The sequence below is a fragment of the Colletotrichum scovillei genome (assembly GCF_011075155.1).
Source record: "Colletotrichum scovillei strain TJNH1 chromosome Unknown Contig00002, whole genome shotgun sequence".
Lineage (NCBI taxonomy): Eukaryota > Fungi > Ascomycota > Sordariomycetes > Glomerellales > Glomerellaceae > Colletotrichum > Colletotrichum scovillei.
The window spans coordinates 2,398,571-2,417,273 of record NW_023336260.1 but is presented as its reverse complement, the minus strand read 5'-3'; the positions used below and the strand labels follow the sequence as shown (position 1 = coordinate 2,417,273).

The 18,703-nt window shown below is 54.5% G+C and overlaps 8 protein-coding genes across 8 annotated transcripts; 3 read left to right on the top strand and 5 right to left on the bottom strand.

Moving 5' to 3' along the window:
- Nucleotides 1-19: 19 nt before the first annotated feature.
- HER10_EVM0012143 (uncharacterized protein) lies at nt 20-1,062 on the bottom strand. The gene is made up of 2 exons (XM_035481544.1): nt 864-1,062; nt 20-792 (listed from the first exon to the last, which is right to left on the bottom strand). Exons 1-2 carry the CDS (start codon nt 957-959, stop codon nt 64-66), a joined length of 825 nt encoding a protein of 274 aa, XP_035337769.1. The 5' UTR covers nt 960-1,062; the 3' UTR covers nt 20-63.
- A 352-nt stretch (nt 1,063-1,414) lies between these two features.
- On the top strand, nt 1,415-4,174 carry HER10_EVM0008790 (glycosyl hydrolase family 47). The gene has a single exon (XM_035478299.1). The coding sequence runs from the start codon at nt 2,071-2,073 to the stop codon at nt 3,931-3,933; it is 1,863 nt and encodes a 620-aa protein (XP_035337477.1). The 5' UTR covers nt 1,415-2,070; the 3' UTR covers nt 3,934-4,174.
- Nucleotides 4,175-5,821: 1,647 nt separating this feature from the next.
- HER10_EVM0009354 (uncharacterized protein) lies at nt 5,822-6,977 on the bottom strand. The gene has a single exon (XM_035478844.1). The coding sequence runs from the start codon at nt 6,761-6,763 to the stop codon at nt 5,921-5,923; it is 843 nt and encodes a 280-aa protein (XP_035337527.1). The 5' UTR covers nt 6,764-6,977; the 3' UTR covers nt 5,822-5,920.
- Nucleotides 6,978-7,612: 635 nt separating this feature from the next.
- Nucleotides 7,613-8,068, top strand: HER10_EVM0004151 (helix-loop-helix DNA-binding domain-containing protein; the record flags this gene model as incomplete). The annotated part of the gene is made up of 2 exons (XM_035473803.1): nt 7,613-7,724; nt 7,866-8,068. 2 exons carry the CDS (start codon nt 7,613-7,615, stop codon nt 8,066-8,068), a joined length of 315 nt encoding a protein of 104 aa, XP_035337102.1.
- Nucleotides 8,069-8,475: 407 nt separating this feature from the next.
- Nucleotides 8,476-10,083, bottom strand: HER10_EVM0003330 (threonyl-tRNA synthetase; the record flags this gene model as incomplete). The annotated part of the gene is made up of 1 exon (XM_035473010.1): nt 8,476-10,083. The coding sequence occupies one exon, from the start codon at nt 10,081-10,083 to the stop codon at nt 8,476-8,478; it is 1,608 nt and encodes a 535-aa protein (XP_035337047.1).
- A 1,207-nt stretch (nt 10,084-11,290) lies between these two features.
- On the bottom strand, nt 11,291-12,797 carry HER10_EVM0007742 (aldehyde dehydrogenase; the record flags this gene model as incomplete). The annotated part of the gene is made up of 2 exons (XM_035477287.1): nt 11,291-12,269; nt 12,322-12,797. 2 exons carry the CDS (start codon nt 12,795-12,797, stop codon nt 11,291-11,293), a joined length of 1,455 nt encoding a protein of 484 aa, XP_035337388.1.
- Nucleotides 12,798-12,950: 153 nt separating this feature from the next.
- On the bottom strand, nt 12,951-14,475 carry HER10_EVM0004804 (uncharacterized protein). The gene is made up of 2 exons (XM_035474436.1): nt 14,130-14,475; nt 12,951-14,064 (listed from the first exon to the last, which is right to left on the bottom strand). The coding sequence occupies exons 1-2, from the start codon at nt 14,281-14,283 to the stop codon at nt 13,979-13,981; spliced, it is 240 nt and encodes a 79-aa protein (XP_035337157.1). The 5' UTR covers nt 14,284-14,475; the 3' UTR covers nt 12,951-13,978.
- A 751-nt stretch (nt 14,476-15,226) lies between these two features.
- Nucleotides 15,227-18,585, top strand: HER10_EVM0002011 (uncharacterized protein). The gene is made up of 3 exons (XM_035482878.1): nt 15,227-15,731; nt 15,800-17,471; nt 17,577-18,585. The coding sequence occupies exons 1-3, from the start codon at nt 15,510-15,512 to the stop codon at nt 17,873-17,875; spliced, it is 2,193 nt and encodes a 730-aa protein (XP_035336940.1). The 5' UTR covers nt 15,227-15,509; the 3' UTR covers nt 17,876-18,585.
- Nucleotides 18,586-18,703: the final 118 nt, after the last annotated feature.

Here is an 18,703-nt window from a genome sequence, read left to right as displayed (position 1 = left end):
CAACCATGCTTTTTGTGTTCGCCAACCATTCTTTTGAAAGACGCTGAATTTGGGAGAAACCTTTCACCTCTTGCGCGCCCGGACCATAATCTTCTTGCCCTTTCTCGTCGTGCCGCCCGAGGTCGCACTCTTGGCCATCTTTGCCCGCTGTATTTCGAGACCCTGCTCCGCCTTGGTCAAGACTTTGAGCTTCTTCTTGGCGTTTTGTAGTTGCAGTCGTAACCGCGCCAGCTGCTTTTCCCTGCTCTCTGTGGCATCTTCGTCGCCGTCGTCACCCTCGGCGTCATCGAACCCGTCAAACTCGTCCTCGTCCTCGTCGTCCAGGTCCATCGCTGCCTTCTCGGCGGACTTTGCCTTGGCTTCCGCCTCGGCAGCATCCAGGAAGACAATCTTTCTCGGTCCGGTAGGTTTCCTGGCACTTTCTTCGGCATCGCTATCGGAGTCCAAGTCGTCGTCGTCGCCATTGTGATTTGCCGCATCGATGCCGCCAATCAGGACAATCTGCTCCTCCAGACGTCTCACCTCCTTGGAGATGACGTTGCGCGTGGTGCGTATGTAGCCGACGTCTTGTGTCTTGAGAAGCCGCACCGTGTCCATGTCCATGGCCTTGTTGCCGCGGTCGCCAGCGACGGTACCGGACCACTTCCTGCCGTCCTTGAGGCGCGAACCCATGGAGTTGCGGCTGAGCATGCCAAAGTAAAATTCATCTTCGTTTCGGTCGGCGGCCTTTTCGCGCAGAGATTTGATCGTAGCCTTCTTCTTGTTGTAATCCTTGGCACGGAGGGAGTAATCCTGCAGGCGTAGAATGGGTAGTTAGTGAAACTATCTCGACGAGCAGCTGGTGCAGAGCGTCTTGGACGAACCTTGTGCTTTTCGAGGAGGCCGAAACGTTGGCGCTCTAGAGGCTGAGCGCGCTCCCTGTGGGAGCGACGCTGAACGGCGTTGCGCATAGAAGACATGATTGTTTGGCGTTGAGGTTGTGCAAACAACAGAAACTCTTTTCGCGAAAAAAAGCTGGTCGGCCGTTCCTTAGAGGCGACGAAAGTGCACCGACGATCCTGGGCCGCCTGGGCAAGGTGGGATGCGGCAGAAATTTGAAAAATTTAGGCGGTCAGGCAAGGTACCTTAGTGCAGGTAAAGCTCCAGCCACAGACCTGCCAAAGTGTGGCTGACGGTGAAGGGCCCCCCGAATTTGCTTCCGTCAAAAAGTGGAAAAGACCGAAAAAGCTCGGCCCGGTGGGGTATGCCATCTGTCTCAGATTCGGGACCGCCGTTTTCAGCCACTCTCCCCCACAAGTCGCCTTTTCTTCCCACTTCCCATTCTCCACTCCGTATGCGCCTTCGGCCGACGTCAACTCAGTTCAGTCAGTTTCCTCCCAAAGCCCACGTTCCTTGAAACATGTCAGGTGCCTTGAAACAACGCGCTCTTGTTGGCTTGAGCCATCACCTCCACCTACCTGCCTAGTCAGAATGCGACGACTCGTGGTGAGCATTCTATCTAGGTTTAAGGCAGTTGGAATGGCACATTTTTCCGGCCTCTGAGAACTAGTCAACGATTCATAATGACATGGGTGGTCCTCCCTTTGGATTCTGCTTTGGATTCTTCCCCAAACAGCTGTCTCTTCCGGAAGCATTTTGTGCAACGCTTAGGGAGCCATGTTGCGTGTCATTCGCGGAGTTGACCAGAGCTATCTGCCTTAGCCTCGATCTTAGCCAAACGTCATTCCAGTTCGAACCAAGTCTACTCAGCCTCCCAAAGGGAAAGAGGTCCAATCGCGTGTTAGTTCATAGCATCACACATGGATCGAATCGTTAACAGTCCGAGTGATCTACCTCCCCTCCATCCGTACAGGACTACCCCCCCTTAATCCCTTTGCACAGACAATCCAAGGACGCAGTCAAGCACAAAATCATGGGTCACCCCTCGTGTTTCATGGAAAGGGACGCACCAGAGTGACAGCCGACCTTCGAGACGTCAAGCGCCGCAAGAAGCAACAGGAGCTCCAAATTCCCCAAAGGTCCTCTCTCACGGTCGATATCCGAGTGACGACAGTCAGCTCCTACTACATAATGTCTGCCGCGCCTATTTTCCCCTCCCGCCGACCCTGGTCCTCCGTATGTCACTCCTGCCTCGATTTTGTCCATTCTTCGTCCAATATGGTCGCCAAATTTCAGTTGCGAAACCACTCCCCGCCGACCTACCGGGTACTCGCGCTGCTCGTCGTCTTTGTAGTGCTCTCGGTTCTACTTTTACGGAATGATACTCCGGTGCAGGTTGAGGAAGTTCTTAGCAGCGAAGATATCGCCAAACCTACAATCAGGAAAAGCTATGACTGGTCTGCACATCCACAGAAGCATCCAGTCCCTCTGGCTGAGATGACGAGGCTTCCCAACGGCCAACCTCTCTCACTTCCGAAGATACAATATGAGTTCGCCGCAGACCGTTCAGACAGTCTGAAGAAGCGAGACATCGGCCTCGACATTGGTCTCATGGCCTCCCGTCGCAATGAAGTACGGAACGCCTTCAAGAAGAGCTGGCAATCATACACCAGGCATGCTTGGGGTTACGACGAATTGCAACCCCTCTCATTGAGGGGAAAGAATCGCTACAACGGATGGGGTGCCACCCTGGTTGACTCTCTTGACACTCTTTGGCTGATGGGCATGTATGACGACTTCAATGACGCAGTCCAATACATCAGCACAATTGACTGGAACAACGCGACGGAGACGAGATGCAACATTTTCGAGACCAACGTCCGGTACCTCGGTGGACTTCTGTCCGCGTACGATCTCAGCGAGGAGCAAGTCCTCCTCGACAAGGCCGTTGAGCTCGCCAACATGCTCTATGCGGCATTCGACACGCCGAACCGCTTCCCGCCTTACAGCTTCAGTTTCGAGGAGCTCCGCGCTGGAAAAGTCCTGCCGGACCCCTATCAGAGCGCAGCCTCCATCGGCAGCATGTCCCTCGAGTTCACCAGGCTTGCGCAGTTGACTGGCGACTTCAAGTTCTACGACGCCATCGAGCGCATCAAAAAGGCCTTTGACCGAATCCAGGACGAGACCCTGCTACTTGGCATGTGGCCCAACTTCATCAACGTCCGCGACGACTTCCAGACGACCAACAACGTCTTCAAGCTCGGCGGAGACGGCGATTCGCTCTACGAGTACCTCCCCAAGATGCACGTATTACTCGGCGGCCTGGACACGGCATACGAGAAAATGTACAGGGGCGCGGCCAAGGCTGCAAAGGGACACCTCCTCTACCGGCCCATGACGCCGAAAAAGGACGACATCCTGCTCCTCGGCACCGCCATCGTCAACGAGAAGCTCCGCAAGATTGACCAAATCTCGGAGCTCGAGCACCTGTCCTGCTTCGCCGGCGGCATGTTCGCCATGGCGGGCAAGCTCTTTGACATACCCGACGACGTCGAGCTGGGCGACAAGCTCGCGCGGGGTTGCGCGTGGGCGTACAAGTCCTTCAAGAGCGGTCTCATGCCCGAAAAGTCCCAGGTCGTAAAGTGCGACACCGTCGAGGTGTGCGAGTGGGACGAGCAGAAATGGGTGGCGCAGAGCAGCCAGCACGCGCCCAGGGGTTTCTGGCGCATCGACGACGCTCACTACAACCTGCGCCCCGAGGCCATTGAGAGCCTCTTTGTGCTGTACCGGGTCACCGGCAAGGCGGACCTGCTGGATATGGCGTGGGACATGTTCGAGGCCGTCCAAAAAGCTACGCAGACCGACGACGCCCACGCTGTCGTCGTCGATGTGACGTATAGCCAGTCGCGGCAGGAGGACACCATGGAGAGTTTCTTCTTTGCTGAGACGTTGAAGTACTTTTACCTCATCTTCTCCGACCCGGAGCTCATGAGCTTGGATGAATGGGTTTTCAACACGGAGGCTCATCCCCTCAAACGGCCGACAAAGTCTTGAAGCGAGGAAGCTTTTCACGATGATGCAGAGATATGGCAAATCATTTATTAATATTAATAGGCAATACCTTGGGAAAGATATCAAGAAGCATGTTACAGGCACACGCAATACCCGATGGTGGCATCGACTTCACAACGGACGATATCACAGATATATTGGAGTCATTAATACCCGCAGTGCACGTGTTTGGGGACGTTGAATGTTACCTAGGAGTCAGGGAGTTTTCTTTACATGAATAAACACTACACACAATATGATCAGAGCTTTGGGGTCTACTTAGAAGCATTCCAGAAGACGACGTCGCGATTGAACACAAATGACCGTCGGATCCAAAGTCAAGGAAGAATAAGTTACTGGCTCCAGCCAAACACCAACCGTACCTCCCTTTGGCAAGGAAATTCTACACATTTCCAGTGACATCCCCCCCCCTTCAATGGCTCAATATTCCGTTCTCATAGGATGGTTACACAAGAATATCCCCATTCCATGCCAAGCCCATCGCGTCAGTCTAACGCCCTGTATGTGTTACACAACCACACAAGCACCTGATAATGTTTCTGAACCATCTGAGATACCTACACTTACCGGTAGTTTAGAAGCCACCATTATCTCTGTTCGCCGTTGCCCGCCAGACGACCCCTTACATATCGGCCCGGGTCAGCTACAAAGGCTACCTACGGGACCCCCTCCCTCCCTTGCCAAGCGCGTAATACCCGTTTCCGCAGAAAGCATTTTTAGGGGCTCGTGGCTTTCCAGCCCCCGAGACTCTTGTGCTATCCGTGGCGTCTGGAACTAGGAGGCACAGCTCCGTCTTGTCAGACTCTGATCGTGTGGCTCCGTGAATAAGATCCGCCCAGCCGTTATTTCTCTAGACAGTATATTCATGAAAGCCGTCATTCGGCATATCGCTGATAATTTGGTGGAGTATGGATGTACAGAACGAAAAGCTATTCTGGATCAGAATAGTAGTAGTCTTAGAGGGACTACTCAGATGAGAAGCCAAGGCCATTGTAAGGATGCGCAACCAATCTCAGAGAGTCGTTTCGGACCGAAGTCCTACATCAGCAGACGACGGGCCTAGAAAGATGCCGGGTCAGCTCTCCCTAAAGTCACAGTCTCCCTGAGATTCCACGCCCACATTGATGTCTGACATGGACTGGCAGCTCGAGTAGAATGGAGACAGTAGCCTCAGTACCTTGTCCTTTCATATGGGCTAATTTGCCCTCTGCATCTTATATGAACCGTGCAGATGAAGGGTGATACAACCTGATTTAATGCTGCTTGGCTGCCTGAAGGTCTTTGTGTGAGTGACGCCAAATTCTGAATTCTCACTGAATGCCAACTAATACCGTGACAAAAGCACAGAAGCAGGAAACATTTAGGCATTAAAGGATGGAAGTTAGAATCTTCAGTTACGAAGAAGTACCACCGAGCTACCAAGGAGGCAGAAAGGAAGGGCTTATCTTACTAAGTTTTCCAAACCCAATGTTGAGTAGCACGTCTATTTGGATGTAGATACGTTATCCTGCACAAAGAGATAATCAGTAGCAAAGGTCTGTTTTCGATGTTTGCCAATAGACTTACTGACTCGGCGAAGAAGTTGCGAAAAGGTACCTAGTTGATGATGGAAGACTACCTTACGTTACCATTGGTGACAAAAAGCCACTGTATAGAGGTTGATGTTGTTCAGCATTTTCAATGACGTGACTACTCATTGGCAGTGTGTGTAGTCTTTGCTTGGGATTGGCAACTGAGCCCGCGTCAATTGTTATTCACTCACGAGCTATTGTTACGCAGTATGTACGGCTTTTAGCTGTATGTCAAGATGAAGCTCATTTCATCATCTAACTTGAAGGCCATAAACCAGGGCAGCTCATCATCTTTCGGCGCCCTCTCTAAATGTGTTTCCTCCTCGTATTGAGGAGGCGGCTGGGGGTATGTAGCAGGTCTTCCTATTCCATCTCTATTTTCTTTTTGGGCAAACCTCTCACATCAAATCCTCTTCTTCATCCTCTGCAACCTCCTCCTCATCCTGCTTGAAGATGGCCTTCTCCGCCAGCGCCAGCGTTTGCCGCACCGGCAAGCCAACCACGTTATCGAAGCTGCCCTCAATCTTCTCGACGAGCAACATGCCGCCCATGCCCTGCACGGCGTACCCGCCCGCCTTATCCGCGCCCTCCCTCGTCTTGACGTACGCCTCGATGACGTCGTCCGGCAGGCCGTTGGCCTCCTGCGCAAAGTAGACTTTGGTCTCCTCCGTGTGTTGGCAGATCTCATAGCCCGGCGACCTGGCGTCCTCCCTCGGTGCGACGACGCACACGGCCGTCAGCACCCTGTGCACGCGGGTATCCCGCAGGTGGCGCAGCATCTTGATGTGTTCGGCCTCGCTCCTCGGCTTCTCGAGGACGCGGCCGTCGCGGGTGACGATGACGGTGTCAGCGGCGATGACGAGGTCCGGGTCCGGGATGGAGGCGAGGTGCGTCTGCAGGGCCGTCTCGTAGACGTCGAGGCACTTTTGGCGGGCCGTGGCGGAGACGTACTCATAGGGCCCGTAGGCGGACTTATCGAGGTCCTCGGGCTTCGTCGAGGGTGTGATTTCGAGGTCCTTGAGGCCGATCTGGGCGAGGAGGGCGCGCCGCCGCGGGGAGGCGGAGGCGAGGATCACGCGCTTGGTTTTGAGGTAGGAGAGGACGGGGAGGTTGAGGGGCAGCGGCCCTCGTGGGCCGCCGGGACCGCCGGCTGCGGCGGAGGGTGCTCGTGGCCGGGTGAGGTGCTCGGTGGCCTTTGTGTATTCGGGTGGAGGGTCGGAGGCGGTCTTTACGTCGGCCATGGTGATGTTGGTGGTGGGCGTCTAGGTGTGTATCGTGTGGAGGGTGAAGCGCTTGATCTGTGCGGAGGATGGGCAAGATTCGGCGTCAATTGGGCGATCCAGAAGAATCTGGTTTATTTCTTTTGAAAGTAGAGTAATGCAACGGAGTGAGGATGGGGATCGAAGTGCAGCTATCGGAAATAAAGGAGGTCTACTCTGTACAGATAGCGGATTGTGGGCCCGCAAGCTGTAGAATTTCTGGATGAGCAATCAATCCCGATCCAATGCCAATGAGGTCACACAGCCTTGAAAGCTTGGGACGTGCCAACCCCGCCAGATCCACGCGGTTGATGATTTCTTGGGCTTATCTTATCTGTCTTTACTGAGTGGCTACCTAGGTAGGTAGGTACCTTACCTTACCGCGCTACTTACCTCAAGGTAAGAAAAGGTAAGGTAAGGCATGTATGTATTTCCCTAAGGAGCGTTGGGCGACAGGTTCAGCTCCTGTTCCCGGTGCCAGCTACCTACCTATCCGTAGCCCTGCGGGCGGAAACAAACGTGCTGCAGGAACCTTACCGGACAGGGGTGTTGGTGGCTTTCTGCGAATCCCGCAAATCGCAATACGGAGGAAAGTCTGGAGGGGGATCTGATCTCAGAGCTTTGGTGCGAAACGGCATGTGATCGTGCGAAACACACACAAACTCCTTCACTCATACACACACTCACATATACCCCATCCTCCTCTCTTTTCGACGTCAACTCACGAGTGAAGACACCGACAGCTTTGCTATACATGGAGCACTTCCACTAGTAATTGCCCCGTCGTTTGTTGCATCCGCGCGCCTATAGAAACTGAATGTGCCCGCCACAATGTCTTCCCCAAATAAGTCCAATTCCCCTTCAGCGGCCGCGGATGCCGAGCAGCCAGAAGAGAAGCCGCGCCTGACCGAGGCTGAGAAGAAGCAGAATCACATCGCATCTGGTGCGCCTTTACAATCTCCCCCTTTACAGTAACTGCAAAGCTTTCATACACGTTGCGCGCATACACCCATCTACAGTCCCCTTCACGCCCTTGGGCGCATTCGACGAAATCCGCTAACACGTACTGCTTGCTCGCTGGCAGAGCAAAAGCGACGCCAGGCCATCCGTGAGGGCTTCGATCGCCTAACGGAGCTGGTCCCCGGCCTCGAAGGTCAGGGTCGCTCCGAGGGTCTCGTATTGAAAAAGACTGTGGAGTTTATGAAGGAGCAGCTCAGACAGCGTCAGGAATTGGTCGAACGCATTGAGAGTTCCGGCGGCGAGGTTGACGAGAAGTACAAGCGGTGAGTGAGCCCCCGGCGGAAGCGGACTCGTGTCAATCAGACTATGCTGTCAGTTACTGACGCCTGGCTCTAGACCGCTGTTCCACCAGCAAGCGAACAGCACTTCCAACAGGACGAGGTGATGGGACACTAAACCGGTTTCCGCTGCGTTGTTGACTTTTTTTTTTTTTTTGTTCTTTCAATGGGATTGTTTCATGGAGTTGAGAATGACCGGTGAGGATATACCTTGGGAACGGAAGTGTGGATGGAGGTGGTCCGTCGTCGCAAGACGACTAGTAATGCTGGAGGAGGCTTGGCCTGCGTTCATCATGACTATAATACAAAACCCGCTAAGCCGGCGTTTGTTGTAGTGGTAGTGTACATTTCTACATCTGTTATACATGGACGGACGCGCGCGCGAACAACCATCATCTACTGATACGTCGCCACCTTTTCCTGCATCTTCTCCAGCAAAGCCAGGGGATCCATCTGCTGCCGAGCTCCCTTCGAAGCGCCCGCTCCCGAGCCTTCTGAAGGACCGTCCGTCGCCTCGACAGTCACCTGCTTGGCCGCAACGTCGCCCTTGCCCACGACCAAAATGAACCCGGGCTGCTTCTCCCTCGCCTCCTTGAGCTTCTTGGCCAGCGACCGCGCGCTGGTGTCGATCTCGACCGCGAAGCCCGTCGGCCGTGGCTGCCGCGGGTTCGCGGGGTCCCGCACGCGGTCGTGGCCCGTCAGGATATCCTTGACCTCGGACGCCCAGCTCATGACGGGTTCCGTGTCGTTGATGGTCAGGATCATGCACTGCCGCGGGTTCAGCCAGAACGGCCACCGGCCCTTGTACTCCTCAATCAGCAGCGCCATCAGGCGCTCGACGGACCCCAGGATGGCCCGGTGGATCATGACGGGCGGCACCGGTCCGTACGTCTCCAGGTCCGCCGGCGACACCTCGGCGCCGTCCAGCGGCAGGCCCTGCGCCTCTAGATGCGGCGCGGGCGCCTGGTATTCGAGGTTGAAGCGCTGCGGCAGCTGGAAGTCGAGCTGGATCGTGCCGGCCTGGTGCGACTTGCCGTGCGAGTCGTGCAGCATCACGTCAATTTTGGGGCCGTAAAAGGCGCCGTCGCCTTCCTTGACGGTGTACTTCAACCCGGCCTGCTCCAGCGCCTGGCGCAGCTGCGACTCGGCCCGCGCCCACTCGGCGTCGGTGCCAATGTAGTGGTCCGCGGGCCTAGTTGAGAGCGCAAAGTCGAACTGCTCGAGCCCGAGCGCGCCGTAGACCGTCTTCATGAAGTCGAGCGTCTTGAAGACTTCTTCCTGGATCTGGATCGGGCGGCAAAAGACGTGGCCGTCGTCCTGGTGGAAGCGGCGCACGCGCGTCAGGCCGCTGAGGGCGCCCGAGATCTCGTTGCGGTGCAGCGGGCTGAAGTCGGCGTAGCGGATGGGCAGGTCGCGGTAGCTGCGGTTCTTTGAGGCGAAGATGAGGCAGTGGCCCGGGCAGTTCATGGGCTTGAGGCCGTAGTCGTCGTCCTCGCCCTCGGCTTGCCTGGTGGCCTGCTCGCCGCTGGCTCCCTCGTGAGGCTGGTCTCCGTGAGCACCGCCGCAGCAGCTCGTCTTCTCCTCGGGGGCGCGCGCGCGGCTGGTGACGGTGTACATGTCGTCGGCATAGTTTTGTAGATGGCCCGACACCTCCCACAGCGACTTTTTGTAGATATTTGGCGTGATGACCTCGTCGAAGCCGTAGTGGACGTACTGCCGTCGTAGGAAATCGACCAGTCGGTTGAAAATTCGCGTGCCGTTCGGGAGGAATATCGGGGAACCGGGGCTGTAGACGGAAGAGGTGAAGAGCTCCTGCTGGATACCCAGCTTGCGGTGGTCGGGAAGGTCATCTTCGGCGGCGGCGGCCAGTGATGGTGGTGGTACGGCTTTCTTGTCGGCGTACCATCGTCTCTGGAGGCATTGGGGTCTCGGTGCCGCTGCCGGGCTTCGGAAGAAGGTCGGTACCGCACGGAAGGCTGGTCGGAGAGACCGTGCGGAAAGCATTGTGCGGGATTGCTGACAATCGGGAGTGGGAATGTCAGTCGGCCTTGAAGATTCTCGAGATGCGACTCGAATTTGTGATGCAAGGATCCCGAGAGCTTGTATACCAAATGGGTTTAGCGTCAATTGCACTGAGAGCTTGACAGGGTCCGCACGGACGACTGCTGTTCAGCCCAATCGCCTTATCACTCGCATTTGGACCTTTCCATTTCGTCTTCATTGCTCCTAGGTATTTACACACTCGGGTATCAGACTGCCGGCGCATCTCAACACAAAGCCTACGAGGAGAGACTCGGGCCACATGCCAGCTTCACTTCTTGCATTGGAAACGTACGATTTCCCTGAATATCATACGGGCACCAGGGGAGTTAGGGGATATAGGGTCCTCCTCCATCTGGCCACATTTATTCAGGGGCACACACCTCACCCGGGGAGTTAAGAATCGAGGTGCGCAGTTGTCGTACTCATTATGACACATCGCGAACTCTCCGGCAGGGCAAAATCTCCGTTCCTGAACCCACGGCAACGAAGCCGCAAGCAATTCCCCTCAAACTCTGACTCCGTATTTGCAATTGCGGGGAGGAGGCGTACTCGCGATGGCAGACCAATGATTGAAGTGTTGCTGTCAGCATTATGCCGCCCGTCTTTATGCAGCATGCTAGAATTCAGTTTCCGCCAGTGGCTGAAACTCAATTAGGCCATCGGAAGCTACGTCCATGTTGACTTACCTGCGCCAAGCGAAAGGTCCCATGTGTGTTGTCGCGGCTCTAGTCGTTGCCGATGTGGCTTCCCACCTATGATCGACCGTGGAACGTGAACTGCCCAATATTCTGGAAGGGTGGAGGGGCGAAATAGGAGTGCGCCGATCGTGTAACTGAACGAGGTAGCTAAAGTCGAATTATGCACTCACGTGGCACTGCTTCCCCAAGATCGTCGTTGGCTCATAACGATCAACACCGCTCTATTGACACCTCATCGAATTTTGGGATAGCAAGAATTACGGAGTAGTCTCTGGTCTATGGGACACGTGGGTTCTATTCGTAATAATGTTGTCATACAGTCGTGCCGCAAGAGGCGAGGGAAATCAATAAATCGTTAACGGATACATAGCATTTGCATCGGAACCAGATAGAGCCGTGAAATAAGCCCCTTCTTTCCATTCAGACAGGGTCAAGGTATCTAAACGCTACGAAAAGCACACCACCAGATTTCAATTGCGGAAGGTAATCGTCTTGGTCCTCACCCACTCGTCCAGACCAGAGGAGCCGAACCTGCCAAACCCGCTCGACTTGACGCCGCCGTGGGGCAGACCAGGCTCGTCGTGGACTGTCATATTGTTAATGTGGACGGCGCCCGACTCAATTTCCTTTGCGAAGCGGAGACCTGTCCGCAGATCCTCCGTGAAGACGGCAGATGTCAGGCCGTACTCTGTATCGTTGGCGAGCTTGATCGCCTCCTCCTCGGTCTCTACCTCAAAGAGCGCTACGGAGGGGCCGAAAGATTCCGTCTTGTAAATGTCCATGTCGGTTGTGACGTTCTTGATGACGATGGGCCGCAGCCTTGTCTTTGACGTCTGCTCTGCGTCAACGTCGCCGGCAACGAGGGCAGCGCCCTTGCCGACAGCATCCTTCACAAGCTTCTTGTTCTTCTCAACAGCAACCGCGTTGATGAGCACAGGCGCATCGGATTGCGACGGGAAGATCTTCTCGATCGAGGCCGACAGCTTCGACTGGAACTGCTCGCTGATCTTCTTGTGGACAATGATGCGCTCAGTGCTCATGCAAATTTGCCCTCCGTGAAGGAAAGAGCCAACTGCGCACTGGTCTGCGGCCAGCTCGAGGTTGGCGTCATCCCATACGATGGCCGGGGCCTTTCCTCCCAGCTCCAACAGTACTGGCTTCAGGTTCTCACCTGCCAGCTTTGCGATGATGCGGCCGACGCCTGTGCTGCCGGTGAAGTTGATCTTCTTGACCTCAGGGTGGGCGATCAGCGATGATGTGATTGCAGCAGCGTTGGCGGGCTCGTGAACAATAACGTTCAAAACACCCTTGGGCAAGCCGGCCTCGTGGAAGCAAGAAACCATCTCAACCAGGGTTCGAGGAGAGAATTCTGAGGCCTTGAGAATGGCAGTGTTGCCAGCGGCGATGGGGAATGCTATTGACCTTGCTCCCAAGATGTACGGGGCGTTCCTGGTTGGGTGTTAGCTGTTTAATCACTTACAAGTATAACTGATTTACTGACCAAGGGGCAATAGCGAGGACGACTCCGTAGGGTTCCTTGAGGACCATTGCGCTCACGTTCGGGTCATTGGTTGTTGGGAGAGAGCCCTGGATGGTGAGGAGGCGTCCGCCGACGTCTTTGAGGCAGCCGATGCCCAGACCCAAGATGAACTCTGACCAGCCTGCAGCAGCACCCGTCTCTTCAGACATGATGCGGGCCAATTCCTGTTTCCGAGACTCCATGATAGCAGCAGCCTTTAGAAAGATCTCCTGACGTTGGCCGAGCGTAGTCTTCTTCCAGCTTTTGAAGGCTTTGGCCGCGGAATCAACTGCGGCCAAGGCATCTTCCTCAGTTGCGCTGCCGCACTTGTGAATGACCTTTCCGGTAGCGGGTGACACAACGTCAAAGGTCTTTTTTGCGATGACCTTTTCTCCATCCAAGAAGAAGGGAACAGTGTAGTCCCCAGCTGGGGTGTCACCGTTTGTTTGCGTCGACATGGCTTGAAAAGAGTATGAGAATCGAGCCGAGATTCTTGATAAGGGGTATCAGAACTGAGGTAAGGTAGATGGAGGCAACGGGAGTACACAGGTAGGTTCAAAGATAGGCAAATGTGAACCAAGTTCAGCTGAGCATTGGATTCTTATACTGCTGTGAAAGGTAGCGACCCGACCTACGTGGGACACTTTGTCAATTCCAAACCCATGCCCTTTTCGATATGCCGATGGTCAACGCCACGCCCTCTAGTGCCCGGAACCCCGCACGCGGAAAGTGGACGCGGGGAGAAACTCTGAGACGACCTGACTAGGGAAATGCTCACCCTCAATCCTTCGAAACCAATTCTACCAATTGCTTTGAAATCTGAGTATAAAGCTGGCTTATGTCCCCCGTTTCACCCCAGTTGGAGTGGGCATGGTGGGTCGGTTCCGGGCAGGGACCCGGAGGGTGGATACTACACTTCTCGCCCAGTCGAGCAGCATCCCCGGCCGATAGCCCGCATTGTGCTGACGGTGTTGGCGGAAAGTGCTTGAGAATTGGGACTTTGGAAGTTGGGACTTTGTTCAGATGTGAGACTTTAGCGTCCTGTGTGCAGTCGCGAATCCTGTCGTGCTCAAGACAGTGATGGTGATGCAGTAAATCCAATCCTAATTATCCGTCTTTGGATGAATTCCAAATTTGGGATGAATGTTGTGGCGGAACCTCTGTTCGATAATACCGATCTGACTGGACGTGGGACTGTTGCAACTCCAAATCCGAGGACTTGGCCCCACGTGAATCCCGACGCTCATCAATCTTCCTTGAAGAGTGGATCATGGCCAAGCAGGTCTCAAGCCGAACGGTCTGAAGACCAGACACCGGATCGGACCCCAGAGTGGTCGAAATTGAGCCGCGGGGAGGAATTCTGGGGTTTTGAGATGCCGGCCACAGTTACCGGAGCGCACGCGTGCTCATCTTTCCCCAACTTTATTTACTAGAGCGCCTCGAGTTTGACAGATGGCTCGGGCGGGCAGAGGCACATGCTTTGTTGCCGGGCCTAAAATGGTTCCGGAACAGCCACCTAGCGCTCGGATCCGGGATGAAGCATCTCTGCCAAGACAGTGATGGACAGTCGCAATCCCGAAAGTGCATACGATAAGATCGGGTTTGAGTTTCTATAGAAACACTTGATGGGACGCAGATATCAAGGCCTGTCGCTCCATTTTTGAAAGACAGCCGGGTCAATAAAGGGTTGCGATGTAGCCGTTGAGTCTACTTGGAGAACATCGACTGCAAGAATGATCAGTTGCGATCTGGTTGACTCGACGGGCATCGGGAAACAAAGCCGCGCTCACCTTGCTTAGGCCGTGATCCCGGCATGACAAACTGGACGTCCCGGACCCCTTTCGAGCTTTCAGTGTAAGAGCCGCGTCCCTGATAGACAGCGGGTAGTGCCAGTCCGACTTTCAGAGGCGGTTTGGGCGCTTTCTTGGCTTCGGATTCGGGCATTGCTACAACTTGTAGGTGGTGATGCGATATGGGCGATATTGAAGATGAGCAGTTAAGAGAGGTAACGACGACTGAGAAGGAGAGCAACTTTTATTTTCTGGAAATCCGCGAGTCAGTCTCTCCACGTAATTGCTCAGGTACGAGTGTTCGTCTGATCATGAGCTTCTTCGGCAGGTTAATCTTGAGTTCTGCCACGGCCATGTCAGGAAGGAAGGGCCAAACGTGCAGCAGCAACTGCACACTGCACACTGCACCTGCCCATCCCATGGCCGCCATATGTGATTAGTCACAGTCCCACGCCTTTTGACCTCAGAGCAGCCACTCAGGCTGGCGCTCACCTGCCTGATGACCCAATTTTCACCTGGAATTTCCACTTTTGGGTTTTCTGTCTTGTCATCAATGGAGACTTCCTCTTGGCTACTCTATTAACGCTGTGGGCAGCGTGGGAACAGGTCCCCAGATGCAGGGCGAGTAAGGGTGGATAAAGGCAGAGAAAGAGGACGATATCGGACCAGCAGCTATCGTCAATATCGACTTTGGCTATCTTTGTCAATTCAGATTGCTATCTCCTGCGTCGGAGGCTTGGGAGTTGGGGTGCCGGGGAGTATCCCGCCTGTCTGTGCACTATTCTGACAGCAGCCCGGGCACGGTCTGGGCAGATTGGAAGAGCAAGAACCGGTACAAGTCGGGTCCGAGTTCCCGATGCGCATTTCCCGGTTGGGAAGTTGTCATGTGTAAACTGGCAGAACTGCTCAGTGCTCTCACAGACTCTGTCACCCACCCCGCCCGCTGCAGAAGCACAGAAGGTGAAGGGCGGGGAAACTGCAGACAGAGCCAGCCAATGGGATGACACTTCCCAGCCATTCACCCCCGTTGGTCCCCCTCCAAAAGTCCAACGGCTGGGCAGGCGCAACGAGGTCCCCTTCCACCTTCCCACTGCAAATCTTGCCTCGCTCCTCAGGTCAAAAATCAACCTTCTTCCCCGCCCTCCGCATTCGGCCGCGCCAGCTCCCACCTCACATCAACATTTCCAACACGCACGTCGCGACACCGGACCGCCGCCCCAGCGAGTCTCGCTCACCGTCCAGGACATCTCCGATTGCCGAGTTCTTCCTGCGAGCTCCGTTCGCACCTCACGCCACGCCCGGCCCGGGAGGGGTCACCCGCGCCCGCCTGTGCCGTGTCTTGTCTTGTCTCACCGCGACTGTCCGTCCCCCGTGCCCTGCATGGACGTCGTCTCTGCCGGCGGGGCGACGCCCGTCTCGCCCACAAGTCCCATGAGCGCCCGTCATGCGCCCAATGGGCCTCCCAAGAGGAAGCACAGCAGCATGGCCCTCGATAGCAGCCCAGGCAGCAATGCCGGTCACGACGATGACAATGGCGAGCCTGATTCCAAAAAGCGCCAGCCCGGCGTCAAGCGCGCATGTAACGAGTGTCGACAACAGAAAGTGAGTCAACCCACCGGCCAGAATCATGACATGAGTCACCCCCACTAACCAAGCTTCCTCTGGAATAGTTGCGATGCGATGTTGTTCAAGACCCTTTCCAGAGCTGTTCACGGTGTAACCGCCTCAAGCTTTCCTGTAAGATTGAGTCCAACTTCAAGCGCATAGGCAAGCGGTCGAAGCACGCCGAGATGGAAAAGGAAATCGACAGATTGCGACGCAACATTGCACGCGCCCAAAATCAGGGTTACACCGTCGACGAGGACGAACAAGACCTCCAATCCCCGGTTGCGACAAGCGTGTACACACACACTAGAAACCCTTCCCTGATGGGCTCCGACGAGGCTGTATCCTCCCTGTTGCACCTCAAGAGAGGAGGGTCGTACAGCCTACCACGCTACACTCACGAGCTGGAGAACGTACGCCTGACCGAGGAGTCAGTCAATCAGCTCTTCAGTCAATTCTTCGCATACTACCACCCTTTCTTGCCTTTCCTCAACCCGCAACAGACGCCTGATCAGTATTTCCAACAACACGCCCTTTTGTTTTGGTCCATCATTTCGGTTGCTGCTCGCCGGTATAGCGCAGACACTACGTTGTTGACCTCGATATCTGGACCTCTAACCAGATTGCTGTGGTCAACCATTGGAGATGTTCCCAGCAGCTACTTTGTCGTCAAAGCTCTTTGTCTGCTATGCACTTGGCCTCTGCCAACAAGCACGACAAGTGCTGACCCTACGCACATTCTTTGTGGTGTTATGATGAAGGTTGCGACGGGTATTGGCCTACATAGACCAAACCACAGTCAAGACTTCTCCAGAGTATCGGTCGACCTCAATAAAGAGCAGCTGCATGACCGTGTGTCAACATGGGCTGTCTGCAATATTGTGGCTCAGACTATTGGTACTGGCTACGGCCAGCCGGCATCGACCCTGTACGACTGGACCTTGGCCGTTCGACGAGGCGAAGATGGTCCCTTCCGATTGACCCCGGAATTGGAGGCTAGACTCCAAGTCGAAAGATTCTGCGACAAGGTGTCCAAGGAAATGTACAGCAACGCTAGCGATCCTCGCGGGGTTGCCGGTGACGAACATCGAGCCATGTTGATGAGAGTCTACAGAAAGGACTTTAACGAACTTCAGGCGTCGGTCCTCTCGCAGCATCTGGGACCAATCGTCAACTTACATATGCGAGCCGCAGCACTCCATTTGCGTCTAGCTGGCTTCTTTGACTCGAGTACCACACCTGGCTACATCGATGATCTCATGGGTCTTTGGAGGGCTACCACAAGCTTCTTGGATAACATTCTTGAGGTCGACAAGGTCACATCACCCGGACAGAACTCTCCCGGAACAATCCTGCTTTATGCGACGAATTACATCCAGCAAATGTTGATCGCGGCGGGTTTTGCCCTACTCAAGCTCATGCGGTCGTTCTTTGCCAAAACGATTGATTTCGATCGTGGCCGCAATCTCTTCCACCAGACAATCAATGCCATTCGTGCTACGAGCGTCGTGAACAACGACCTGCAGTGGCGTTTAGCAGAGCTAATGGTGCAAATGTGGAACGGAGCTCGACTCGATAACAACAGCACGGCTTCCTACGACAACGACGATTCACCACTACTCATTGACGACACCTTACAGCTCAAGGTGCGCTGCCGCCATAGCATGAGTCTTGTATTTGACTCTGTCTGGCGATGGAGGGAAGAATACCAAGCCCAAGGAAGAGGTTCAATTGATGGTAATTATAAAGCTCTATCCCCTCCCCACCCAGTGCTCGAGCCATTGCATCCACGTCTCTCTTCGGTGTGACTGTGATGACTGACCTACGTGCCACCCGGAATAGCCATGAAACAACCTACTAATCCAGACTCAGCGAACGAGTCCTCAGCGTCATCGACCCATTTGGACAGCACACTCATGCCGGCAACCCAAGGACTGCAAGCGAACAGCCTGCTCGCTGCCAATGGAGCACTCACTCCTGGCAACTCTGGCGGGATCGGAAGTCAACCACCTAGCAACAGCATGCTGAGCGGCATGAGCTACGGTGAGACCAACTACGATTTCTTTGACCCACAGCATTGGATGCTAGACGGCCTCTTGGACTTCAACTATAATTTTGTGCAACCACTCGAGGGTGCATAGAAGTCGACAGAGATACGATATGGGAGAGCCATTGCGTTATAACATCCCCACAGGAGTGCGAACGAAGGCAGAACACATACGTTGGGGCGAGTTTCAAGATCTGCAGATAAGCAGCGGACAGCTCGATCACAGCTTGCCAGAAAGGAGTGAGTGAATGCCCCTTCGGCAGACGTTGTATTAGGCCCCTCCGTTGGGGTCCGGGGATGAGTGACTAGGTTTGCAGCTCTCAGCGATCCTTCCATGCTCCGAGATGCGCAACATCACTGCTTTGCGACTGCATTGCAACCGGATATATTTGGACCAGCGAAAGACGGAAATCTTTCTATTACGTTATACACCTGCTTTTGCCATTGGTATCCCAGAATGGAAGCTCTCGACCAACAAGCGATTCTCGTTGGTACACTACACTTATTTGCCTCATTTTTTTACATCTCGGGTTTCCTAGCACAGTCTGTTGATGACGGTATAATCACGCGTATATTCGACAATGAGCTCCACGATATGATCAGGCGACATCGGGTTGCGGCTTCGGTTTCGGCGGTCGTCTTGTACGTTTTCATTTCTTTCCTCGGAGGCTCTAGTGTCTGGTTTCTTTTCTCCTTTCTGGGATCATCAAAGCATTGGCAATAGCGGGTGAAGGTGTAGGTTTCTTTTCCACGAGCACACACTTGCGCAAAAGAACGCTGTGATTAGCTGTAGCTTTGTTTCAGTTTCCGAAATAAACAAGATTAATTAAAGCAATTTTTTGCTGTGACACCTGTCAATGCCTGTGTCTGAGAAGACCGAAAACACTTGACGCATACGATGACAACCCTCTCCAATCCTTGG

What these genes read in the sequence shown, in the direction of transcription:
- HER10_EVM0002011 (XM_035482878.1), top strand. Translation starts at nt 15,510, where the DNA reads ATGGACGTCGTCTCTGCCGGCGGGGCGACGCCCGTCTCGCCCACAAGT. An exon ending in ACGAGTGTCGACAACAGAAA is followed by an intron (nt 15,732 to 15,799) that starts GTGAGTCAACCC and finishes CCTCTGGAATAG; the next exon opens with TTGCGATGCGATGTTGTTCA. An exon ending in AGGAAGAGGTTCAATTGATG is followed by an intron (nt 17,472 to 17,576) that starts GTAATTATAAAG and finishes CACCCGGAATAG; the next exon opens with CCATGAAACAACCTACTAAT.
- HER10_EVM0012143 (XM_035481544.1), bottom strand. Translation starts at nt 959, where the DNA reads ATGTCTTCTATGCGCAACGCCGTTCAGCGTCGCTCCCACAGGGAGCGC. An exon ending in GCCTCCTCGAAAAGCACAAG is followed by an intron (nt 793 to 863) that starts GTTCGTCCAAGA and finishes CTACGCCTGCAG; the next exon opens with GATTACTCCCTCCGTGCCAA.
- HER10_EVM0009354 (XM_035478844.1), bottom strand. Translation starts at nt 6,763, where the DNA reads ATGGCCGACGTAAAGACCGCCTCCGACCCTCCACCCGAATACACAAAG.
- HER10_EVM0004804 (XM_035474436.1), bottom strand. Translation starts at nt 14,283, where the DNA reads ATGCCCGAATCCGAAGCCAAGAAAGCGCCCAAACCGCCTCTGAAAGTC. An exon ending in GGGATCACGGCCTAAGCAAG is followed by an intron (nt 14,065 to 14,129) that starts GTGAGCGCGGCT and finishes TCATTCTTGCAG; the next exon opens with TCGATGTTCTCCAAGTAGAC.
- HER10_EVM0008790 (XM_035478299.1), top strand. Translation starts at nt 2,071, where the DNA reads ATGTCTGCCGCGCCTATTTTCCCCTCCCGCCGACCCTGGTCCTCCGTA.